Source organism: Choloepus didactylus (genome assembly GCF_015220235.1).
Source record: "Choloepus didactylus isolate mChoDid1 chromosome 25 unlocalized genomic scaffold, mChoDid1.pri SUPER_25_unloc2, whole genome shotgun sequence".
Classification (NCBI taxonomy): Eukaryota; Metazoa; Chordata; class Mammalia; order Pilosa; family Megalonychidae; genus Choloepus; species Choloepus didactylus.
In genome coordinates this window covers 4,750,400-4,775,880 of record NW_023637607.1, presented here as the reverse complement: position 1 = coordinate 4,775,880, position 25,481 = coordinate 4,750,400, and the positions used below count along the sequence as shown (strand labels likewise).

Here is a 25,481-nt window from a genome sequence, read left to right as displayed (position 1 = left end):
TATTTCATACAAGCTGTGGAACAGTGACTCATGACATTCTTTGAAATTTGCTCTCTAACAACTTGTGAAATCATACCTTGGAAGTAATTGCTGTTATGTTCATATGTTAAAGTTCACAATAAAAAATAACAAAATTTAAAAATAAATTAAAAATAAATTATTTCATATATTATCATTTCCTAGTAAATTTGTGTTTCGGACAAAATAATGAATTTTTTGGATTCTTTGATATATTCTACATAAAGGGAACGGTAAATCAAACTATCTAAGTTTTCCAAAGCAAAATTTTTGACTGACACTTGTTTCAGAAAGCTTGCACCTGGACACTGCTAAATGGACTTTTCAGCCATCAATTAGATTCCTTCTTGGCTCCTCAACATAAGGTTTGTCTGCTGGTGAATTATCTTCTCCCTTTTGATGCACAAACCCATGAGACTGCCCGGAAAAGGTTTTAATTTCATATTCAAATATGCAGTGTTCTTTCAACTTCTGGGTCAGCAAAGAGAATTGCTTACGAGAAATCACAGAGAGAGTGGGGAGGGGAGAGAAGAGAAATCACAGCATCATTTTCAGCAAAAATAAACTATGTGGGGCTCTTTAAACTGTTTATGCCTTCAGAATCTTTGATAATGCCTTAGACCAACACCTCGGCCCTGAATCCCCATAATTTCATCATCATATGACAAGCAGTAGTGTCACCCCAGCAGAATCCCACAATGCCAACTTTCTGGACATGTCATCGTTTCAGATACTTGAAGACAGCATCAACCTCTTTGTCCATCTTCCTGGCAATTTTCATTCTCACCCACTCTGGACAAGTAGATCAGTTGTCAGAGAAAGCTTTGGCTCTCGCCCTACAAAGAAATCTGGAAGGAACACTGGGTATACGTTTGTTACTATCATGTGAGCCATATACCTGGTATTTTGACAAGTGCCTGAATGACAATCACAGCTTTGTGGTGTCAATAGAGAGGGGTGGTGATTTGCTGAGATCCACCTTGTTGTGCTTGACTTTAACTTCCCGCCTCATCCCTCTGTATCTAGCTTATGGCCAGTGTCTCAGGAACAAGGACGAGCTTCCTCAGCAAATGCAGATATTTAATTGGCGAGCTTGCCCCTGCGGTCAGCGCGGAGGGAGCTCTGCGATCACGCGCCCTCCTCCGGCCCTAAAACAGCTTCCCACCCCCGCACAGAGGTGACCGAGAGGACAGTGCGGGAACCGACGAATGCAATGGGAGGCGCCTCCTTACGGGAAGTGAACGCGGGACGAGGGTGGCCGGTGCCAGCAGGGTCCGGAAGGTCTTGGAGACTGGGTCGTAGGGGTGGTCGACCCGGAAGACTGGGAGAGGGGAGGCGGAGCACCGGAGGGAGGGGAGGGGGAGGCGAGACCCGAGGACCCGAGGCCTGGAAGGAGGCGGGGGTGAGGAAGAAGGAGGAGGAGCGGGGAGGGAGACCGGGAGGGAATGGGGAAGAGACTCGGAGGATGGAGGGCGAAAATTCTGATTGAATTTTTTTTCTTTTACTAAATTCAGTTTTATTGAAATACATTCACACACCATACAATCATCCATGGTATACAATCCACTGTCCACAGTATGATAACATAGTTGTGCATTCATCACCACAATCTCTTTCTGAACATTTTCCTTACATCAGAAAGAACCAGAACAAGAATAAAAAATAAAAGTGAAAAAAGAACACCCAAATCATCCCCCCATTCCACCCCATTTGTCCTTTAGTTTTTATCCGCATTTTTCTTCTCATCCATACACTAGATAAAGGGGGTGTGATCCACAAGGTCTTCACAATCACACTGTCACCCCTTGTAATCTACATTATTATATAATTGTCTTCAGGAGTCCAGACTGCTGGGTTGGAGTTTGGTAGTTTCAGGTATTTACTTCTAGCTATTCTGATTGAATTTTAATTATTCAATCAATATTAATGAATGTCTCAGGGTGAAAACGACGTTATGGTCTTGTAGAGAATGTCCTTAGGAGATACATGCTTAGATACTCAAGGGTGAAGGGTCTTGACTGTTATTTGCAACTCTTCGGAATGCTTTAGCAACATAAAGCAAATCTGTCTGTATGCCTGTCTATCTATATCTGTCTCTCTTTAAATATAGTAGATAAAGAGAGACAAAAAGCAAGAACACTAAAGCAGGTGTGGAAAAAATGAATCTAGGTGAAGGGTATGCAGGTGTTCATTTTACTATTCTTGCAACTTTTTTGTAGCTTTGAAAGTTTTCAAAATAAAATGTTGGGAAAAACAAAGAAACTCCCCTCAGCTGTCCCCATATGTTGTTCCAGCTGTCATCCTCACCTTTACGTACAGCAAAAATTCCTCGGAGGAGTTTCCCAATGCCAAGCCAGGGAGTTCATGTTCCTCTGTGCCAAGATGCCTCCCTCCTCTTCAAGGAATCAAGTCCCCCCAAGCTCATGTGCTAGTGTGAAACTGTTATGGACCCCAGAAGAGCCCTGATTTTTTAACCCAATCTTGTTGGGTGGAAAATTTTGATTGCTTCCATGGAGATGTGACTCACCCAACTGTGGGTAAGACCTTTGATTGGGTTATTTCCATGGAGATGTGGACCCCACCCATTCTGAGTGGGTCTTGATTGGTTCACTGGAGTACTTAAGAGAGCTCAAGAGCTGACACAAATGCTGACATCTGGAGATACTTGGAGATGCAGACAGAATGACGTTTGGAGATACTAAACTAAGAGATGAAGCCCAGAGTTTGCCCTGGAGAAGCTAAGAGATGACTCCCAGATGCTTAGAGAGAAGAACCAAGCAGAGAGCTGACAGAAGCTAAGAGAAACAAAGGACAGAGACATTTTAGAGAAAGCCACTTTGAAACACAACACCTGGGAGCAGAGGACCAGCAGAAGCCAGCCATGTGCCACAGGCCATTGGCCATTCTTCAGTGAAGGTATCCTCTTGTTGATGCCTTAGTATGGATATTTTTTTTTTTTTATGGCCTTAGAACTGTAAATTTGTAACCTAATAAATGTTCTTTATAAAAGTCAATCCATTTCTGGTATTTTGCATAATGGCAGCATTAGCAAACTGGAACAGCTCATATTACAGTTTTATAATAAAAAGGCTTCAACAATATAGCAAATGCAACACACATTAACTCCCTCATGGGTTAAACATAAACTCCCCTCTCCTCACACAAGCTGAATCTTGGATTACGTGGTCTTGTCCAAGAACTGCTACTTAGTGCCAGCATTGTCTAAATGAAGAATAGTGTCCAGATGCTGAAATGACAAAGGCCTGGGCTTCTTCAGGGAAAGCTTGTGTCAATTCACACTGACTCGATGGAGGAGTGGCCCACACCAAAACTGGTTTCAGCTTCCCCTTCTTGTCTGGACCTCAACCAACAGGCTCCTTCCAGCACTGCTGTTGAAGAGTGGGCTCATTCACTGTTGCTCTTGGAGAAACTTACTTGCATTTTCTTGCCTACTGCGGGATACTGATTACGTGCTTCAACTTGGCGGGCCTGGGCTGGGGGACCTGATCAGCCCCTGGGGAGGGTGGTGGGCACGGGCGACAGCGCCCTCCACTGCCCCCCAGGCCTGAGAAAGTGAGGCCGGAGGCAGGCCCCATTTCCTCACCCAAAATACCACCGTTAGGGGAGGCTTGCCGGAGGGAACTGCCTTTTCCCCACCCCCTTATCTTGCCCGGACACTCCCCGTTGCCAGTGCAACTCCCATCACCACCAGTGCGCATACATTGTTGCCAGACACCGTTGCCAGAGCAACTCCCGCCCCTTTTCAAACTACCTCCGTGCCCTCTTAGAACCAATCCTAACCTCCGCACCCTCTCAGAACCAATCCTAGCCTTTATCCCCTCAGCATTGGCTTGTAACAACCCCCGCCCTCTATGCCAGCCTATATAACCTGTGCTCACCCCTAATAAACGCTCTTGGCTTCTTCACCCTCAAAGAACCGTGTCCTGCCTGTTCCTTCTCGCCGCCCTCCACACCTTGCACGCCTCCGCCGGGGACCGGGCCCAGTCCCCCGCCTCGCCTTCGCCTCCGGGAAAGAGCCCCCGCCGCCGGCACCCTCCGAGCAACGCCGAGAGCCGAGGGTTCAGCAACCGGCCGCCCCCCCCCCCCCCAGACGAATCAACTGCCACCGCAACTGGCGCCCAACGTGGGGCGCGACCTCTCCACGCAGCGATCCAGTACACCACCCGCTCGCCCGGACGCCTCTCCAGCTCCCCTTCTCCTCGCCTGCAAGGTAAGGGCCGCCTCTCCTTCGCCGCTCCCGGAGCCGCCTCTCCCTCGCCGTTCCGCGTCAGGGGCCGCCTCTCCCTCGCCGCTCCGGAGCCGCTCCTCCCTTCCCCACTACCCATTCTTCCGTCTGCCTCTCGTCCTTTTCTTCTATGACCCCCATTCCTCCTAACGCTCTCCCTCTTCCCCTCCATTACTTTGCTGTAGTCCTTTGTATGTTTCTCTCTTTGTTTGGCGCCCTCTGCCTCTTTGCAACCGCCCCCCCAGACTGCTCCAAGATGGCGAACTTCCTCCTTCTTCTTCTACTGAGGGGAGGAAGTGCTCTAGTGATGACGTCAGCCCTAAGCCCGGCCGGAAACCGCATGCGCTTTACCCCGCCCTTTCACAGGGCGGAGCTAGTCCGCCATCTTATGCCTTAGGCCCCACCCTTTCACAGGGCGGAGCTAGTCCGCCATCTTATGCCTTAGGCCCCGCCCTTTCATAGGGCGGAGCTAGTCCGCCATCTTATGCCTTAGACCCCGCCCTTTCACAGGGCGGAGCTAGTCCGCCATCTTATGCCTTAGACCCCGCCCTTTCACAGGGCGGAGTTAGTCCGCCATCTTATGCCTTAGACCCCGCCCTTTCACAGGGCGGAGCTAGTCCGCCATCTTATGCCTTAAGCACCGCCCTTTCACAGGGTGGAGTTAGTCCGCCATCTTGTGCCTTAGACCCCGCCCTTTCACAGGGCGGGGCTGGTCCGCCATCTTGTGTCTTGGCCACGCCTACCGTGCCGCCATCTTGCGACGCTTGGGACCTCCCACTTCCACCTCCCCCTTCGACAAGCTCCCCCTCGGAGCCGCTACCGGCAGCTGCCGCCGCCCCTCCCACCCTGCCGACTAACAACCCCTGGCTGCCTTCTACACCTCAAGGCAACCCTTGGGACAACGCTCCCCCTACCCCCACTCCCGTGCCAGGCCCTCTGCTTTGGGTGCACCCTGCTAAAAGCCAGCTTAGGAAAATTTGCCCCGCAGTGTGGCTCTGAATCAGCCTAGCTTCAGATCTAGTCACCCTGGCTGTTCATGTATTTGGAGAGCCGCCGGAAAAAAATTGTTTGGCCCCTGGACGCAGGCCAAACCCGCCTGCTTACACGTATCAGGTCTGCCGAGTCCTCGCGTTTTCCACCTTTTTCCCGGGAAACTTGGCCATTGATAAAGCACTTTCTGACCTCAGAAGCATCCTGGAGCATCGACAGGATCCTTGGTTCATTAGCCACATTCGTAGTCACTCAGGCCTTCCGGGGCCCCTGGCTAATGGCAATAGTATAGTAGACCAAGCGGTCTCAGCTCAGAATACCCAAGCTATACTAACCCACACGGCAGCCCCTCCGGGGGATGCTGTTAACCAGGCCAAGTTATTGCATTCCAGGTTTCACTTTTCGGCTACGTTGTTACATCATCTATGTGGCCTCCCCCTAGATACCTGTAAACATCTTGTCCGCAATTGTGCAACTTGTGCGCCCTTTGCGCCGCTTGGCCCCCTGCAACCTCAGGGAGTCAACCCACGAGGCCTAAAACCCAATTCTAAATGGCAAATGAACGTAACTCACGTTCCGTCCTTTGGGCGCCTCAAATATGTGCATGTAATAATTGACACCTTCTCGGCCATGTGTTATGCAGTCCCCCTTGCCGGGGAAACGGCCAAACACTGTATCAAGGCCCTAAGACAAGGAATTCTCTTCATGGGAGTTCCCTGGGACCTAAAAACAGACAATGGGCCTGCCTATCGCAGTGCCTCCTTTGCGGCCTTTCTTCAGTTATATAACATCACCCATCATTTCGGCATCCCCTATAATCCTCAGGGGCAAGCCATTGTGGAAGCAGTCCATCGCCGCTTAAAAACACAAATTGAAAAAGAAAGGGCAATGCTCCCCCAGGCAACTCCAGGGGACCTTATCATAGCAGCCCTTATTCACCTTAATCTACTCACATTCAATAAAGAAGGGCTTTCGCCCCTACATAAACATTGGGGGCCCTCGTATAGGCCCACCCAGGCCCCGATGGTTTACTGGAAGGACCCGGAGAATAATACCTGGAAGGGTCCCTCCCCACTCCTCGCCCAGGGGCGCGGGTTTGCTTGTGTTTTCCCAGATGATGCAGCACAACCAATCTGGATCCCAGGAAGGGCAATCCGGCCCGCCACCAGCAACCACGCGTCTAACGAGACGAGAATGCCGTCGTCTCCGCAACCTGGTGCACCAGATGACAGCAGTACACCTGGGCCTGGACCCCAGTCCGAGTGAACCCCCTTTTTCCACAGCTCTCCAGCCGCACCTCAGCTCCAACCAGCCGCACCTCAGCTGCAAACAATGCATCGCCAACCCCACCACCCCGACCTCCTCTACCCCCCTCTCGCTACTCCTCTCGCTACTCCTCTCCCCTCCTCGGCCTTATTCAAGCAGCCTTCACCTCAGTGAATTCCTCCAACCCCAATCTTACCTCCTCTTGTTGGCTTTGCCTCTCCACTTCCACCCCCCCTGTATGAGCCAGTTGCCTCCAACCTCTCTTTTTCAGAAAACACAGAGGACAGCCCTTCAGAATGCAATTGGAATACCTCTGCCGTCCCCTTAACCTTTCATTCAGTCTCCTTTACAGGAAAGTGCATCCGTCCTCGCTCAAGCAACTCTCCCAGCCTCACAGCTTGTGCCAACTACTCCTCTCCCAGCAGCTCTGCCAAGTTTCTTATTCCCCACAACTCCTCCCAATGGCTGTGCTCCTCTACAGGACTTACCCCCTGCCTTAATGTGCAAACCCTCAATACCACTAATGAAACTTGCCTCCTAATTGTCCTTATCCCTAGGGTCTTATACCACAGCGAGGAAGACTTCTTCCTCCGCCTGGAAACAACTGCAGCTCCTGCCCCACTGCAAAAGCGAGAGCCCATCACCGTCCTCACGATTGCCTCCCTCCTAGGTCTTGCAGGCGCTGGCACCGGAATCGCTGCATTAGCCAGTCAAGGCTCCGCTCTAACTCACCTCCGGGCGGCTGTTGACGAGGACATTCGTCACCTACAAGACGCTATTTCCCATCTTAAAAATTCTGTCAACTCCCTCTCTGAGGTAGTGCTCCAAAACCGCCGAGGTCTCGACCTTCTCCTCCTCAAAGAAGGAGGCCTCTGCGCCGCCCTAGGAGAAGAGTGCTGTGTATATGCCAATTCCACAGGTCTCGCCGAGGACAGCCTAAAGAAGGTCCGAGAGGGACTAGAACAACGTAGAAGAGACCGTGAAGCCACCAGTTATTGGTCCCACATCTTTGCCCCCCTCCTCCCTTACCTCCTCCCTCTCCTCGGCCCCTTACTAATGATCATTCTAGCTCTCACTTTAGGACCCTGTATTATCCGTAGAATTGTTCAACTTGTAAGGAAACAAACAGATGCTATTTTTTCCTCGTTCGTGCAAATCCAGTACCAGCGACTCGCCACCTCTGACGCTCCCTACTCCAAGATGACAACCAACCCTCCGCAACCTCACCTCCACCGGTCAACCCGCCGACCGCGAGGCCCTTCTCAATCGCCTGAACCTCGTACCAACCTCGAGCTCCAGTTAAACCTTCCACCTTCGCCCATCCCGCTAGCAGCGAGGCCCTTGTCGAGCGCCCGGGCGCCACACCAACGCTGAGCTCCAGCCTTGCTGAGCAACCGTCAACCCTTTTCCCCTCCCCGGCCTCCCCCTTCCCTCATCCCTTAGCGGACCTCTCCGGTAAGCTTCTTCCTTTAATTAGAAAAGAAGGGGGAAATGCGGGATACTGATTACGTGCTTCAACTTGGCGGGCCTGGGCTGGGGGACCTGATCAGCCCCTGGGGAGGGTGGTGGGCACGGGCGACAGCGCCCTCCACTGCCCCCCAGGCCTGAGAAAGTGAGGCCGGAGGCAGGCCCCATTTCCTCACCCAAAATACCACCGTTAGGGGAGGCTTGCCGGAGGGAACTGCCTTTTCCCCACCCCCTTATCTTGCCCGGACACTCCCCGTTGCCAGTGCAACTCCCATCACCACCAGTGCGCATACATTGTTGCCAGACACCGTTGCCAGAGCAACTCCCGCCCCTTTTCAAACTACCTCCGTGCCCTCTTAGAACCAATCCTAACCTCCGCACCCTCTCAGAACCAATCCTAGCCTTTATCCCCTCAGCATTGGCTTGTAACAACCCCCGCCCTCTATGCCAGCCTATATAACCTGTGCTCACCCCTAATAAACGCTCTTGGCTTCTTCACCCTCAAAGAACCGTGTCCTGCCTGTTCCTTCTCGCCGCCCTCCACACCTTGCACGCCTCCGCCGGGGACCGGGCCCAGTCCCCCGCCTCGCCTTCGCCTCCGGGAAAGAGCCCCCGCCGCCGGCACCCTCCGAGCAACGCCGAGAGCCGAGGGTTCAGCAACCGGCCGCCCCCCCCCCCCCCCAGACAAATCAACTGCGACCGCAGCCTACTAAATGGCTGTAAGGCACATTTTGGGGCTTGTTCCCAACCATCTGCCAAGGCACCTCCTGGGAGAGCTCATGCTTTCAGTCAGGCCAATTCTGGCAGTTATTGGTCACATCAGTCGCATCCATTAGTATCAGTCGGTCTAGCCAGCCAATCGGCCCTTCCATCAGAGTCGTTGGGGGTCATTGGCCAATTAGAGACCATAATTGTCAATCAGTCAGCTGATCAGAGAGAGTCAAGGGAGAAAGTTCTGGCAGCCCTTCAGTCAGACAAGCAAGATTGTCTGTTGGACAATTAGCTGTCGGTAGTTCTGAGTAAAGTCAGTCCAATTCAGGCACTGTCAGTAAACAGTCAGAACCCTCCGTCAAAGGCAGTTAGGGTCTGTGGTTCAAGCAGATGGTCATTCAGGGTCCGAGCCAGTCAGACAACCGATCATTGAGAAAGTCTTTGGCAGTCAGTCAGTCAATCTGTCTAGCCAGGGAGTCGATCAGAGGCAGCAGTCAGCCAGCAGTCATTGTCGCTCAAGGTCAGCCAGCCAGTCAGGGTTATCAGGCGGTCTGTCGGTCAGTTAGTCAATCAGTCATTGTCAGTGAGAGCCAAAGTCAGTCACTGTCGGGCTGATCCGCCAGTCAGTACGTCAGAGTCAGTCAGAATCCAACTGTGCCCGTCCTTGTGGTCGGTCAGTCTGTCCGCTTGTCCCTCCGGCCACCAGAACTCGGAGCTATCTGTAGGCGAATCGCTGCACCAGACGGAATCCACGCCCCAAGCTCCGCCCTTTCGTGGTTTCTTCCAACCATAGGTCTCTGCCTCACAGGAGTGCCCGCCCCCGGGGCCACATCCATTCACAGGATTCGCTCTTCGGAAGAAGACCCTATCAGAGGCCTAGCTCTTCAGGAATTTCCCTCCCCGTATCAAGCCCCGCTTCTCTGTAGCCCTGCCCCTCTCCCAGGCCCGCCTCTACTGGGGGGCTCTACCCAATCAGAGGCCTTTCCCTCGCCTAGACCCTGCCCACCCCAGGGCCTTGTTTCTCTGGCCCGGGCCGCACCAGGCGGCCGCTGCGGATGACGCAATCGGGCTGCGCCGCTGAAAGGTCACACGGGATCTTCCAACATGGCGGCCGCGGCGCTTCGTACAGGCTGGTGTAGGTGCTCGCGGGTGAGCGCGCGCGCGGGGTCGCAGGGGCGGGCTTAGGGGGCTCCGGGCCCGCGCTCTCCATGGCCTCCCTCTCCTCCGGCTCTTGGCCCCTGAGGCCTTTCCCTGGGCTCAGGAGAGAAGCTTGGGATTGGGTCCGCCGAAGTCTGGGCGAGGGGCCCGGAGCGAGGCCTGAGGGCGGGGATCTAGCTCTCCAGGGACGGCGAGGCCTGCTCCTCACCGCCTGCTTACACCCCACACGTACGGGGATGTGATTGGTGGCCGCCGGCGGCCTGTGGAAAAAAAGTAGCTAGGAGAAGGCAAAAGCCAGTGACAGTCGTGGCTGGCGTTGATATGCCAGGTCCTCTATGGAGAGCATTTCTTGCATCGCCTCTGATAACCCTCACGTGGCAGTGTGGGAGGTGGTTCTCGTCACGGCTAAGAGCTTTGAGCTACTGGGTTCATAGGGTGGTGGGTGTCAGGGCGTGTAAAGCCTATTCAGAAAATAGCACTTCACCTGGTTGGTGTTTGTCCCTATTTCACCTATTAGGAAACGGGAAACTCAGGTTAAGCAACCTGCCCACAGTCCCAGAGCTAGTGGTTGGTTGATCAGATCCAGAGCCCAGGTCAATCTGACTCCAGAGACAAACTGTTAAGAGGAAGGAAAATAATCTTGTAGGAGTCTGAGTGTCTCCACGACACTCTGCAGTCTTTGGCTGCTTGTCATTTGAGTCAGGGATTAGAGGGTGTATTTACACATGTTTGGATTTGGTCCCAAGACCCAGGGGGACCCAGCTTAGGTTTGGTCCTGGTATGGGATTTCTCTCCCTGATTAGATGTCCATTTCCTTCTATTTTGTTGGACTGTGGCTGAAGTCAGGGACTTTGGAATTGGTGGGAGTAGGTACATTGAGAAATAAAACATGATATTTAAACTCCCAAGAGTTACTCTTCTATAGCTGTAGGAAATAGTGGCATCTGTATAAGCTTGTGATGTTGCTTGGGTTTCCTAGAGCTAAGAGTCAGGGAAAGGCCCCAGAAATGTGGAAATGGAAGAACAGTTCTGTTCGTTCATTTGACATCAGTGGCTCTGTGCTGAGTGCAGTGTTGGATAGGATCCCCAGGGCACCTCCCTCACGGAGCTTCAAGTTTATCGCTTGGTGGGAAACAAAAGTGTCTTTCATGTGAGTTTAGCTGTTCTTAGGGACTGTCCTAAGATGCCTTGCTTGTTGGCTCAACCCTTGGCCAGGGCATTGTGGTTTTATTTCAGGTCTGTGTCTGGGGCACTACATTATCAGTGTCGGCCTCTGAAGCCCAGGTGTCTATTCTTCAGAGGCCAGCAGAAGTGGAGGTGGGCTCTTGAGGGAAGACTGCTTACCACCAGCATCAAGGCTCAGTGTGCCCATTTTCAGGCTGAGATTAAAACCGGACTCATACATTTTGTCTTCTTTACCCGACAGGTTGGCATTTCCTGGGACCCATCAGTTTTTCCCCAGGTTCAGAGGCGTGAGGGTAGATAAAACCCTGCGGGTAAAGACTCAGTGGTTTCTCTTTCCACCAGATCGACTGGCTTCTCAGACATTGTAAAGATTGAGGAGTGTCCAGCATGCAGCAGGCATGTGATAAAAATCAGCTGACGAGTCTCAGGCGACCTCTCGTCTTTTCCTGTGGCATGCTTACTTCCCAGTCACCCTCATGTGTAATGGATGTTTTCCTTTTTTTCCCCAATTAGAGATGTCTTGGCAATGGGATCCAGTTTCTTTCCAACCACAGCCTCATGCCGCTACCCCATGGTTCACCTTATCAGATACACCGATCTGGTGGAGCAGTGCTCCTGGTGAGTGACGCAGGATGAGCAAGCAGACAGTAGGGGGTGGTCTGAAAAGTCAAACTTGTTGGCAGAAGGGAGGGGTAGGGATGCAGGAAGTTGTCCACACTGCTGCTAGCTTCTGAGCGGTGGGCATGCCATGTCCAAGGCCTTTGGGGCTACAGATCCCAGAACACTTGGTCTTCTCAGAATCCCTGGGATGCAGGGGACCAGCCTGTTGCTCAATATCTTTAGTAGCACCTTGTGTCGGCTTTAATGGCTGAAAAAGCCCTCCCTGTGGCTTCTGCCCATGGGTTGCTTACTAAGCAAGGCTGTTCCTTTTCAATGTGCTAGTCCTTTAGGCATTTGAGCTGAGTCAGCCCGTCATCCCCTGGGTATTGGCTTCCCCAGGCTACCTGTCCCACGTTCTATTTCCTTATGTGTCACATTCTCTAGAGCTTTTGTTCCCCCAGTCAATCCTCTTCAAGTATGCTTCTGTTTGTGACTCCTCACCATCAGGAAAGAAGAACCTGATAGTAGCATGTTTGGGCAGCCCATACCTTCCTGTTCTCTCTTTCTGCCCTCAGTCTCAACTTAGTCACCTGCACCTGCCTCACCCAGGTTTCATCTTCCCAATCCTGTTTTGGGTCAGTCATGGGCATGGGGCAGGCCCTGTGACCCTTTTCCTTAATGATCCAGTCCCTCCAGAGTATGTGGTAGGTACGATGCCAGGTGGCACAGTCCCTGATGGTCCTGGAACCTGGGCTTCCCCTGCAGGGGGGCTGGCCACAGTGGGCATCTGAATGAGCCCGCAGCCTGCTGGCTCAATGTCTGGCCACCCCTCCTGTGGAGCAGCACCCAGGCTCAGTACAGCTTTCCCTTGGGGCCTGACGAGAGCAGAGTTGATCCCTCCTGAAGAGGGCAGAGTGACCCCAAGTGCTGTAGCTTGGAAAGAACCATGGAAATGTTGGGAGCAGCTGACTGCTTGTGCCACTTCCACATGCGAGGATTCTCTCTCAGTCGTTCTTTAGCTGTTTCTCTTTTCTTGCACAATTGGCAGAGGAAAGATTTAAGTCTAGCTCTGTCTCATGCTGAGGTCATTGTCAACCAGTAGTGTATAACCCGGGCTCTTCCATCTGGAGCTGAGCCTTGGACTCTGTCCTGGCCACCTTCAGGTGTGGGTCTTAGGCCTTGGCCTCCTGAATGTGTTGGGTTTTCCCAAGGGTGGGCACCTGAGTTTGGGCTCTCTGTGACTACGATCCCATGGGCCAAGAGAGGGAGGTCTGTGCCAATCCCCAGACCCTTGGGTCACATGAGAGTGCCAGCTGGGTACCTGGGAGTGGCCCGAAAGGAAGCAGTTCTCTGGGAGGGCCTGGGAGGAAGTTATACATCCCCAGAAGCCCAGGGAGTAATGCCTTGTGCTGTATCCTATGGGGTCAGGAACCTCAGAATCTTTCCAGCCCTGGTTGTGGGACAAGAGCCCTTTGGAAATTGACTTTGGCCTTGGGTTAATGTGAGCATGTTTGAATTCCCCTAAGGACTGTTTTTTTTTCTTCTTAGTGTTTCTTCTGTTGGAGAAAGAACTTGGTGTTTCTTTAATTTGTCTTTTACCATTAGTATTGTTACTATAAAAGAGGTAGCTATTCATTGTTAAACCTGTATCAACAGAAAGAAGAAAATAAGAACTACTCAAAGTCCCTCTGAGTAACCAAATGTTTCAGTGTACGGTCTTCAAGTTTTTTTTGCTGATTTTTTGTTTTACATTCTTTCTAGTCCAAGTCATATTCTTCTGGAAACAGAAAAGGCTTTTTGTCTGGCTTGCTAGATAATATCAAACAAGAGTTAGCCAAAAACAAGGAAATGAAAGAAAGTATAAAAAAATTCCGAGACGAGGCCAAGAAGCTGGAAGAGTCAGATGCCCTTCAGGAAGCCAGGAGGAAATATGTGAGTCTCTTTGCTTTGTATCTGTCTTGGCTGACACCCTTGTCTCTGGAGCCAGGATATCCCTGGTCCAGGCAGTGAGCAGAGCGCAGTGCCAGGGGGTTTGGGGGAAGAGGGCAGCCAGTGAGGAAGTGAGGTAACTGCATTGACAGGAAGGAGCCCGGGGGACAAGAGTAGGTTGCCCAGGCCTCCCGATTCTGCGGTGAGACAATACAGCACTGTCTGCAGCGCAAAGCTTCTGGAAGCTTGTGAGAAATGCGGTCTCAGACCCCTCCCAACCTGCCGGATGGGAACCTGTGTTTTAACAGGTCCTAGGTGATAGGTTGCATGCTAGATTTGAGAGGCACAGCTCCCCAGGGCCTCCTGGTTGGTGCCCTCTGTCTGAAAAGGGGTAGAAACCAGGTTCCTGTGCTGTTGTAATCATTACCGCTGCCGTCCCTTGAGCAGCTGCCAAGTGTCAGCCCATGAGTAGGCTCAATATCCTGTAGTTGTCTGCCATGTAAGGACCCTATGAGGCAAGTACAGTGTCCCCATCTTACCCATGAGTTGTCAAGCCTGAAGAGGTTGACATTGCCCCCAGTCCCAAAGTGTTTTGTTTTCTTGGTCACCTACCAAGCCATGGGCAAGGCCTGTCCACTCTGAGTATCCCCAAGTAACCACCCATTTGGATCTTGCCTGCAGGAGATTCGACCCTTCGGAAAATTGCCTTTCCTTATCGTTAAGGAAGGGGAGAGGGAAGAGGGGTTGTTTGGGGGCAGAGCAGGCCAAGTTTGGGGCAGAGTGGTCAGAGGTGGTAGAAGGGTTGGGGCACAGGACCCAGCTGCAGGCTGGGCTAGGGGCAGAGTGAGGTCAGGATGCCACTGAGAGCAGCATCCCCCTGAGGTGAGCTCAGTGGGGAGAGACCACCTCCTGCCACCCTCAGAGAGAGACACAGGCCAGGGGCTCCTGTGTGCAGGAGGCAGCTGCCCAGGAGGGTCAGAGTCGGGGCTGCCCTACATTCTTGGCGAGGAGCTGTCAGCTGCTGAGACCCGCAAGCCAGGCTGTGGGGTGGTGAGAGGCTCTGGCCTCTGCTGTCTCCAGGCTGAGTGTGGAGACAGCTGAGGTGGGCAGGATTGAGTGGGGGCTCTGCAGAGGTAGGAACTGCTGAGAAAACCCCTTTTTTGGACCGTTTGTTGGAAAATACTTTTAATTGCTATGTTGTTTTAAAAAGAAACCATGTTAAATTTGACTAATTAATCGATAGTGGATGATATAAGGCATTATTGCTATTTTATATAATTTCTGAAAATGATAATGATTTCATAGTCATGGAGAAAAGTTATCTTTGTGGCAAATCTGGCAAAATGTTAAAAGTTGGATATCTGGGTGGGGGATATGTTGGAGTGCTGTATATGGGTTTTTGTAATATTTTTGTAATCTGTCCTATAAGTTTGAAATTATTTCAAAATAAAAAGTTTATTTAAGAAAAAAAAAAAGAGAGAAACCATGTTCTTCACCACAGAAAACCATTGAATCCGAAACCGTCAGGACAAGCGAAGTGATAAAGAAGAAGCTTGGGGAGCTCACAGGGACAGTGAAGGAGGTAATGTCGGAAGCCGGCCCTGACCCCTTTTTGGGTCACTGCAGTCTCTTGACTGCCACTCCCGAGGACCGTGTTACTTGTTTGTTGGGAGAAGAATGGTTTCTGAAGCAGCGGGGCAGAGCCCACTCCCGAAGGGTGTGCAGACATGGCTTGGCAGCAGTAGGGGTGGAGTGCGTGTGGGCAGCCAGCGAGGGAAGATGGGGCCTGTTCAGTGGCAGCTGCTGATGCTCCTGGGGAGGCTTCAGGAGGGCAAAGTGAGTTTCCAGCCCAGTTACTCAACAATTGACCACTTGGGACATGGTTCTAGGGAACACAAGAGGATCAAATGGGGATTTTTTTCCCTTCCTGCTTTAAAATAGAAGGGAGAGTCACTGGAAGAGAGGGTGGAGACGGAAGAGCCTCCATGAGGGCACAGAGCTTTCCTTTGTTGGCTTTGTTTTGTTTCTTTTTTCCTGCTCTCTGGGGGCGGGAGAGAGGGGGTAGGACTTTGCAGCGCTGGCCACACCGCTCACCTCTTTTCTTACCCCCTGGGCTGCTGCTGGTTCCAGAGTCCCCAGAGGGCTGAGGACTACTGCCCATTTCTAGGAGAAACCATTTGGCCCAATGTCTAGCCTGGATCCCTTAAACTGAGGGGCCAGGACCCCAGAAATTATATGCAGTGTTCTTGATTGTGTGCAGCAGGGCCTTGGGGTTCTGTGACCTGGATGAGTCAGGAACACTTGTTCTAGCCCTCTGGGGAGCTGCTCTCTGGCCTCTGCTCCAGGGTGCTCCTCCGGACACGTGCAGTGTGCTGACCTGACACTTCCCCCCGCCTCTGTGTCTTAGTAGAGTCTTGATGAGGTCAGTAAAAGCGACCTGGGCCGGAAAATCAAGGAGGGCGTGGAAGAAGCAGCCAAGACAGCCAAGCAGTCGGCCGAGTCAGTGTCCAAGGGCGGGGAGAAGCTGGGCAGGACCGCAGCCTTCAGAGCCCTATCTCAGGTGAGTGAAGGCTTGGCCAGGAGGCAGGACCGGGTCAAACCTGCCCATCTCAAGGGCTTTGGCCAAGGTTGTCCAGGTGCTCTCAGCTCTGACCTGCCCTGAATCTGAGAGCTGAGCCCCCATCTCTGACTTCAGCCTCAGAAAGAGCTGGCTTCCCTGAGGGGAACACAGTTGGCCGTGTGGGGAAGGGCCTGTCTGGGTCCTTGCTCCCCGCTCCTGGCTGTGGCACCTTGAAGAAGGTGAGGGCCTTAGAAATTAATACTGGGGGGCCTCTAGCCCTGGCTTACCTGCTATACCCTTAGTTTTCATCCGTGAACCAGCGACATGTTGGGTGTAGGGTGACTTGAGGGCTGGACTTCATTCCATAAACATCTGCTGAAGCTTACCACGTGCTGGGCCCCACAGTGGTCACAGGCCACAGGAAAGTCTGAGTTCCTGCTCTCAAGAGGTGCTGGGGATAGGATAAGAGACAGGCCTAACTTGAGGTACTCGCGACAGAAGAGCACACAGTTAAAGTGGAAAGCTTCTCTGCCACGGCCTTCTCTCCTGAGAGGAGAGGTGGTCAGCAGGGAAGTCCTGCAGCAGAGGGAGCAGCCATGCAAAGGCGCAGAAGGAAAGGCAAGTGTGGCCAGTCCAGGGCACCACGCGCAGCTGTTGGGGCCAGAGCAGCTGCAGGATGGCTGGGAGCGTGGTCAGGTGGGCTGAAGGGAGAGCAAGGTCCGGTGAGGTTGGCCCTGTGGGCCATCTGGGGAAGTTCGGATTTCGTCTCAAAAGTGACAAGGAATGCTGAAGGATTTTAAGCTGGAAGAGTCTCAGCCACCTGTAGAGGACTCTAGCCATGGCACCAAGGGGCAGGAGACCGACTCAGGTGGCCTGGGTGCAGGGTACGGGCCTGGAGCCAAGCCTCAGTCCACCACTATGCAGGAGGGAAATGGCTCGCAGAGATTTGGGGAGGTGGAAGCCACAGGCTTTGGGTCAGTTTGAATGTTCAGAGGCAGGATCTTCAGGTGACCTGTGGTTTCTGGCTCACATAACTGAATGGTTTCAAGGGAGTGTGAGAGGTTCAGTCTTGCAGTCTGGGGGCTGTTGAGACATGTTACTGTTCCATGAGAGGTGGGGGCAGAAGTCAGGCAGCACAGGATCGCCCCTCAGCACCCCAAGCACCTGCCGCCTCCTGAGGCTTAGGGTGGTGGCCATGGGCAGGGCGTGTTGAGCCGAGTGGCACGGAATGCATTGGGACTGAGGTTGAGGTGCTGGTGTCCATGGAATGCACTTCATGGCTTTGAGTGCAACTGCATTGGCTGGTGGTGGTGGTCTGAGCATACCATGAGGGTCCCTGGACCCCTGAGCCCCCATCACAGCCTGTTGTGCTTTCCTCACAGGGAGTGGAGTCTGTGAGGAAGGAGATCGACGAGAGTGTTTTGGGGCAGACAGGGCCCTATCGGAGGCCTGAGCGACTCAGGAAAAGGACAGAGTTTGCAGGAGAGAAAATCAAGGAAGATAAAGTGTTTGAGCCCAATGAGTATGTATCTAACCAACTGAGGGGACACCAGGGGCCCGAGCATGCCCTCCTGGCCGCCTTCCTCAGTGTCCCCTGCACTGAGGCTCTGCCGTCATTGTCCATTTCCAGGGGCCCACAATAGTTACTCAAGTTTTTTTCTGCTCAAGGTTCCTGGCTTCCTCCCAAGAACTTGGGGGAGGTAGCGGGGTGATTAGCAAAGAAAGAGGGAAGGCAGGAGACCAAGAGACAAGGAAGGGCTCATCACAGCCCCTGGGCTTCAGTGACTCGAGCCTGCCATCTTCCTGCTTCTCCCTCATACCTCTCCGTGGTGACAGGGGTGCAGGCAGGCATAGGGCAGGGGGCTCCCAAGCCACTGCTCGCTGCAGCCACCCTGATCTTTCCCAGGGAGGCCCTGGGTGTCGTGCTCCACAAGGACTCCAAGTGGTATCAGCAATGGAAGGATTTCAAGGACAACAACGTGGTGTTTAACCGTGAGTGTTGATGTTCTGGAGAATGTGCTCCCTGTGTCCCCATGCAGTTGGCTGCCTCCTCCTGGGCACCGGGCAGGCCTGGCAGCAGGCAGTGGCAGTGACACTGCTGCCTCCGGAGATGACAGTGGATGCTGGGCACAGACAGAGGAGGAGACTGGTCAGATAGGGCAGGTCACTTCCAAGGGGCCCCCTAGAGCCCAGGCCCACCCTGCTGTTCTGCCTTCAGGCAGTCCCACTCCGAGGAGGAGCCTACATTATAGCTATTACCAGGTGGGACAATGTGGAAGGGGCAGGACCCCCGACCTTTGCTGGTGCTCGTGGTAACAGTCGGACCGCTGTGCATTCTGCCACATGATGCTGGGCAATTGCTCCATCCAGCGGAGGTTGGGAGACCAGGCACCCTGGTGCTGGCAGAGCTGCAGTCAGCCCAAGGCCCCATGGGACAGACAGCCCCGTCCAGGCTGGTGGAGGAGGGCTGCCATGTCATGCCTCTGTAACTTGTCCCGTGAGGGTCACTAGAAGCCTGTGTTTCCTTTGTAGCAGAAGCAACAGCCAGCAGGGGCGGCAGCACCTCATAGTTACCCAGGCCCACTGCTGGTGGGTGTCTGCAGCTGTGTGAGGTAGGTGGGCAGGCACCCGTCTCCCACTACAGATGAGGAAGCAGCTCAGAGAGGTCCCTTCAGTTTATCTGACCTGTGCTGTGGGTGGATTGCGCCGGGGCCAGGTGATGGAATAGGGGTGTCTTTCTGGAGGGTGCCTCTCAAGCAGCCTCTGCCCTTCCCTGCATCCCCACAGGGTTCTTCGAGATGAAGATGAAATACGACGAGAGTGACAACGCGTTCATCCGGGCATCCCGGGCGCTGACAGACAAGGTCACAGACCTGCTGGGTGAGCAAGCGGCCCTAGGAATATCCTGTCCACCCAGGCTGGCAGTGGAGGGGTCCTGGGCCCCCAACCCATTACCATCTCTGCTCCCCTCTTTCCTTCCCAGGGGGCCTGTTCTCTAAGACGGAGATGTCAGAGGTGCTCACAGAGATCCTCCGAGTGGACCCAGCCTTCGACAAGGACCGCTTTCTGCGGCAGTGTGAGAATGACATCATCCCCAATGTCCTGGAGGTGGGCACCAAGTCCCTCTGGGTCCCTCCCAGGACCACATTGGGCAGTCCCAACGGCCCCTTTCAGCAGGTCTTCATTGCCACAACCCCGCATCTGGTTGGTGAGGGTTCCCACCACCTGCCTTCCCCTCCCCACTGCAGCTGGGTGTGCACTTCCTCAAAGATGGCAGTCCAAGAGTGCCACCAGGAGAGTTTGCCTGCAGAGGCTGTTTCCTGGTGCAGTTGCCCACGATGGGCTGCACCCAGGGCCGTTTCCAGGCTTCAGAGGCCTGCCCCCGACTGCACGCCTAGGTCAGGCCAGTCAGGTGCCTGCGAAGGCCTCTGTGGGTACTTTTGGCCAACCCCCCCCCCCACTTCAACCCCAGTTCAACCCCACTTGTTCCCCACTGGTTCAGGCATCAGTGGCTTCTTGCCTTGGCCCCAGCCTTTTTGGCAGCCCTCACCACTGGGTGTGTCTGTGCCAAGGAACAGTTCTTTTTCCCATTGTGGTACCGCACAGCAATGTCTGCCTTGCCTGCCCCCAGCAAAACCTGGAGCCTCCTGGGAGTGTTTGCCTCCTGCTCTGTTTAAAGCTGTTCCCTTGAGGTGGTTATGAGCAGCTGCCAGGGACCAGCTGCTTGTCTCCAAGGTGCCAAGGGCTTTTCAGGAATTGGGAGAAGCTGGCAGCACCCCTTGGGTGCCAGTGTCTGTGCTTGGCCACCTTGAGTAGCGAGCTGCAAAGGGTCCTGGGAGGTACCATGTTCTTGCTGTGTCTGAGTGCAGTGGCCACACCCACAGGGTCAGAAGGCAGGAACATGGCCAGGGTCAAGGGGGCTTTCCTTGGCAGTATTTTCTCCAAAGAAGTCCTAGAATCCACCTTCTGGTTCTCTTCTACCTCCCTTTGCTTTATATATGAGGGTTGGCTTGTTCAAGGGCACAGTGAAGCACACACTCCACGAGGCCCCTCCCCACAATCACTTGCCTGTTCCTGCCATGTTTCTGTCTCTCTGAACCCCCTGGGATATGGCGAAGACTGGGCATCTTGCTGCCCATTCAGGCTGGGCTTTCCAAGGCCTGTAGTGCATGGGCCCGTGACCCCTCCCCTCCCAGTTCTCTCCCCAGAGGGCCCGTTCTCCAAGGGGGACCTAAGAAAACCCTCCAGCCTCTGTGTGGTTTCTCTCCTTCCTGCCGTCCTTCCATGGTCTGTTCCCTCCTGATTGCCCAGGTTTTCCACAGTGCTTTGGACAGGGCTGGGAGGATTCGGAAGTGGGAATGATTCCCCAAAGCAGCAGCTGGAGCACTGGAGTGAGTGATGGGGATGCTCCATGTTCTCATCTCCCATCTTGCTTGTAGTTCTCCCATGGGGCAACTGGCTCTTTCCCCCTCTTCTGGCCACCTCCCTTGCCTTCGCTCTTCCCAGCCCTGTCTCCACATCCTGGGGTGGGAGCTTCCGCCCATGTACCTTGGGAAGCTCCCCTCATGCCAGCAGCTGCTGTATCTGCAGCACCCCCTCCAGCTACCTCCCCTCTGGCTGGAGGCTTCTGGTTCTGGTGGTGGACCTGGATGTCCAAAGCTTTGTCCCCAGGGGAGGCCGAGGGTGTGGACTCCCCGGGAGGTGGCAGCTCCTCGTCTCCTGGGCTCTGCTTCTTGTCCAGTGGGTGAGCCGAGCCTGGCGTACAGCCAGCTGCCTTTCTCTTTTCACCAGGCCCTCGGGGACCTACACTTGTGGTACCCAGCCTTCCCCACACCTCATGAATTGGGATTTGCTCCCTGGAGCTTCGGGGAGGGCACACTTTGCTGTGGCCTGACCACATCTCTTTCCTTCCCCAGAAGGCATCTGGCTTGGCCACGGACTGGAACCCTGGGATGGGGCCCTCTTCAGAGGACAGCTTCTTGCTGGAGAGTGCGCTCAAGAGCGTCCTTGCCTCGGAAGCCCTCCTCTCGTTCTCATGCCTGTTTTTTTGTCTTGCCTTTTTTAGGCCATGATTGCTGGGGAGCTTGACATTCTGAAAGACTGGTGCTATGAAGCTGTGAGTTCGTTTTCTCTTTTCTCTTCTAAAAGGAAATAGCCATTTGGAGGTGGAGGCCTGTTTGGGCAGCGAGCTCGCTCCACGAAGGGCAAGGCAGGGCCTGGTCTCCTGGTGGCAGGAGAGGCGCGGGATCCTGTGTGTGATAGGCTGGCTTGTGCAGGCCTCGGGTTATCAGCAGAGGGAGCCTCTGGGCCTGGTGCTGCCAACCCTGGGGCTCACTGGGGGCCAGGTGGCTGGTTCTTGGCTTCCAGTCTGTAAACTCCTTGCTTAGGAATGACCCATTGTGTGGTGCCTAAGAGAAGGCTTGGGTTGTTCTTTCATTTGTGGCATCAACCAGAGCCTAGAGCCAGAGAAGTAGGGGGTTGCAAAGCAACCTATTTTATCAGCAAGTCCTGTTTTCTCCTGGAATCTGCAGCATTCTGGTGTGAGCTGCTGGCAATCCTTGGGGTTCCTTGGCTTGTGTCTCTGCCTCTCGTCATGTGACATTGTCTTCTTTCTGGCTTCTGTTCCTTTTGGGTTTTTTTTTTTTTAATAAGGCCTCCCCTTTAAGTAAAAATAACATCTTTAAAAGGTCCTATTTACACTGGGTTCATAGCCACCAGAATCTCAAGTAAGATCAAGAACATGTGTTTGTTGGGGGGCATAATTCAACCTACCATGTGAGACGTTTTAGTGTGGCCTGCTCCCCATGTCTCCCTGTCCTATGTTGGGCAGCCGTGAGTCATATAAAGCAGAACCCCATGACTGAGATGGGCCTGGGGTAAAGGCTGGGGGTCCCTTGGGGCAAAGAGTGAGTGAAAAAGGACAGGGACTAACTCAGGGATGTGAAGACCCTCTGTGTATGGGGGTTCCATGGGTAGTAGTCATGGGTGCTGGGGAGTGTGTGGAGTTTGTTTTCTCCCAGGCCAGAGCTTTCTCCTTGTGCCCATCTGGTGTCCTGCAGAAGCTGTCCAGGACACAGAAAGTGCGCAATCGAGCAATTAGCTGTTCTCGTTACAAGATCCTGAAACTGCCGTCAGAACAGGCATTGATAGATTTCCCTCCTAGGGAGTTGCTGTGTGTCCAGACCAGGCCCAGACTGCTTCCCGGAGTGGGGTCCCAGGGCCACCATCAGCACTGAGGAGTGTGCAGGCAAGGCAGGTCAGGTGTCCCCAGGGGCACACGCCATCTGCTCTCAGCAGCCTCTCTCGCTGTGGGACTGTGTTGCTGTCTCACCAGGCTGCCTCCTCTCACCCTGCTTGCTCCCTGACCTGTGTCTTCATGGGATTTTTCCAGCTTCTCCGTATTAAGCAATCTCTTGTCTTCTTTGGCTAATGCTATTCTGTACCCAGTTCATAAACAACTTGGAAACAAGCAGAGGAGAACATGTCAGATTTCTTTTAAAATACTCCCCTGCACAGTGACTAACCCAGCAGGCGTTTATGAGGTTTTCTTTTTTGGGGGACTTGGACCTTTAAGCTGTGGCTGATTGTCTTTGACAGAGAGCTGGCTGCCAGTGTCCCTGGAAATGCAGCCAAAGTTACAGCTGCTTACACATAGGTGTTTTTAAAATGTCATCCATATGAAAAACCGAACAAGTAGCATAAGCAGCACTCTTTTTTGCTTGGCAGAGCAGTTGTTTCCATAAAGAATATATGCTGTCAGAATGGTTTCCGCCAATGGCTGGCTGCTAAGCTCAGGGAAGTGTGAGTGGACATGTACATGGCCACACATTCTCAGGGACTGTGTTCCATGCTGGGATGGCCTAGGCACAAGGGGGCTAAGGATGCCATGTGGGGTGGCCTGTGGCCAGGACTAGCTGCATGAAATGGGCTGGTTGTGGGAAACTCAAAAGGGCGTAGGAGAAGTCCCAGAAGAGGTGGTTGGTGGCAGGCTGAGCTCCAGAGCAGTTTGTACATGGGCGAGTTATTAAAAATCAGGGAAAGGTGTCCGTGTACTCCTGGGAGCGTATTTTAGGTGTTGGTCTCAGAGACTTACTTAATTTGCTGAGTGATACTGTTTTATTGTCATCTCAACACAGTGCTGTTTTTACAAAGGGCAAGAAGGGTGTGACTCAGGCCAGGTCCACACCCGAGTGGCATCAGCCTCCCTGCTTGGACCCACACTCTTGGCCTCTGCCACTCCTTGGCAGGCACCCGGAGCCATTTCTGGAAGGTGCAGGAGCAGCCTGTTGGACCAAAACCCTAGGGAGATCTTCCACAGAGGTGCTGCTGCCAGCTCCAAGGGGCTCACTCAGCCCCCAGGGGAGTGTTCCCAGGAGCTGCCAGCCCTCCCCTGTGGCATAGCACCTGTAGCGTGGCCTGCCCTTGGGTGGCCATCCACACGGACATGTTCGGCCTCTCGTTGCAGACCTATAGCCAGCTGGCCCACCCAATCCAGCAGGCCAAGGCGCTGGGCCTCCAGTTCCACTCCCGCATCCTGGACATTGACAACATCGATGTAAGAGCTTCTTCCGAAGGGTGGGGTGGAGCCCAGAGACCTGGGGCCCAGGACCCTAGTGGGAAAGTCACGGGGCAAGACTTGCAGACTGGGCCAAGGAGATGGCCTTACCAAGGCTGGGAGTGAGCAGTGTGTTCAGCTCAGCCCCTGTGCCAGGAGGAGTTCCAGCAGGTGCAGGGCCTGGTCTCTTTCAGCACAAAGCTTCTGTAATACTGTTTACAGTGTTCTTAGGCAAGTGGTAGGGGGCACAGGGTGTGGCTGCCCAAGGCTTGGGTTCCCTTGGGCCCCCTAGGCTACGATATCCCTGCTCCTCCACTGGGAAGGGGGTGCTTTGTCAGGATGGCTTGGGCCCCCGGCACTTGGCTGGGCCACAGATCCCCAGATTTCCTCCCTGTAGGGAGCTGAAGGCCTGACAACACAGCCTCCTTCTCCACTCTGCTTGTGGGCGGGGCGAGCCCTGGTCCTCCTGCACCTGCCGGGGAGACTGTACAGAATTCCTGGCGAGTTTACACTCTGCCTCCCAATTGGGCTTGCCCACGGGAGAGGTCTCAGGGTACACCTCCACCTGGAAATGGACTGGTGGTCTAGGAGGAGGTAGCCATGGATGCAGGGCTGGGCACAGAGGCCCTCATGGGAGCAGCAGGAAAGGGGCTGGCGTTGGGGTCTGAGCCTCCCGCCCTGTTACCCCCTTCTGCAGCTGGCCATGGGCAAGATGATGGAGCAGGGGCCTGTGCTGATCATCACCTTCCAGGCCCAGCTGGTGATGGTGGTCAGGAATCCCAAAGGCGAGGTGGTGGAGGGCGACCCGGTGAGTGAGGGGGCAGGGGCCACCGCCTGCTGATACCAGCTCCTAGCCAGGAGCTTCCATGACCTGTGGGGATGGGGAGGGAATCCCAGGGCCAGAATTTGGGCTTGGCAGGGGGCGGGACCTACAACTGGTCTGGTTCACCGAGTCCTGAGTGGCTTCTATGCTATGGCCTGGCACCCAGCCTCTGCCCTGAGCCCTGGAGAGGGTCCTCATCACAGCATGTCCTCTGCAGACCCAGGCCTAGCCCCAGGGTCCCCTGCCCTGACACAGACGCTCATCCTTCCCTGCCTCCCCCGATGGTCCCTTGGCCCTGGCATGGCCCCTCACCCATCCCCACCTGGGCAGGACAAGGTGCTGCGCATGCTGTATGTGTGGGCGCTCTGCCGAGACCAGGACGAGCTGAACCCCTACGCAGCCTGGCGGCTCCTGGACATCTCTGCCTCCAGCACAGAGCAGATTCTCTGAGTGCCCTGCAGCAGGGACTGAGGGCCTCTGGGGCTGGATCTTCACGTGGTGGACAGATGTGACAGGGTCCACCAGGAGCTCTAGGCATCTGGGGACGAGACTGCTGGCTCTTATCCTGTTTCTACTCAAGAGGCTAAAAACCAGCAGGATGGGGAAGGGGACTGGGCTGCTGGGGGTGATGGCCAGCTGGGCACTCAGAGTGCCAGCCCCTGCTCCTCCCTTCCGGGATGCATGGACTGCTGGTGGGCAGATGGGCAGGGGCACACTGGTCTGCAGTGCCAAGAGGGGTCTAGGCACTCCTTGGGAGGGCAGTGGGGGGAGGCCCTGGCCCACCACTCACCACTGGCTGCGGCCTGCTGGCCACATCCGCAGGACCCTTTTAGCTTTTATTTTTTTTCCTGAATTTTAACAATGCCCTTATTTCCTGTACATGAGTCTGAGATTTGAGAATAATAAAGCCCAAAATATAGAAGAGCAATTTGGATGGCTTCATGCGTCTGTCTGGGTGTGGGTGGAGGCGGGG

General features: G+C 54.0%; 1 protein-coding gene and 1 pseudogene across 2 annotated transcripts; one reads left to right on the top strand and one right to left on the bottom strand.

Annotated features, from left to right (window-relative positions):
* Positions 1 to 342: 342 nt before the first annotated feature.
* Positions 343 to 903, bottom strand: LOC119525551 (annotated as a pseudogene).
* An 8,842-nt stretch (positions 904 to 9,745) lies between these two features.
* TIMM44 (translocase of inner mitochondrial membrane 44) lies at positions 9,746 to 25,436 on the top strand. Of its 2 annotated transcripts, none has more exons than XM_037824491.1 (13): positions 9,746 to 9,847; positions 11,555 to 11,659; positions 13,403 to 13,573; positions 15,072 to 15,152; positions 15,981 to 16,130; positions 17,513 to 17,652; positions 18,037 to 18,122; positions 18,918 to 19,010; positions 19,114 to 19,238; positions 21,196 to 21,246; positions 23,596 to 23,685; positions 24,383 to 24,493; positions 24,839 to 25,436. In XM_037824491.1, exons 1-13 carry the CDS (start codon positions 9,803 to 9,805, stop codon positions 24,956 to 24,958), a joined length of 1,368 nt encoding a protein of 455 aa, XP_037680419.1. In that variant the 5' UTR covers positions 9,746 to 9,802; the 3' UTR covers positions 24,959 to 25,436. The 2 variants fall into 2 exon arrangements, with proteins under 2 accessions (XP_037680419.1, XP_037680421.1); XM_037824493.1 differs by having other exon boundaries at positions 9,794 to 9,833.
* Positions 25,437 to 25,481: the final 45 nt, after the last annotated feature.

Coding starts and splice junctions, on each gene's coding strand:
- TIMM44 (XM_037824491.1), top strand. CDS start 9,803: ATGGCGGCCGCGGCGCTTCGTACAGGCTGGTGTAGGTGCTCGCGG. Junction 11,660..13,402: donor CTGGTGGAGCAGTGCTCCTG/GTGAGTGACGCA, acceptor CATTCTTTCTAG/TCCAAGTCATATTCTTCTGG. Junction 16,131..17,512: donor CCTTCAGAGCCCTATCTCAG/GTGAGTGAAGGC, acceptor CTTTCCTCACAG/GGAGTGGAGTCTGTGAGGAA.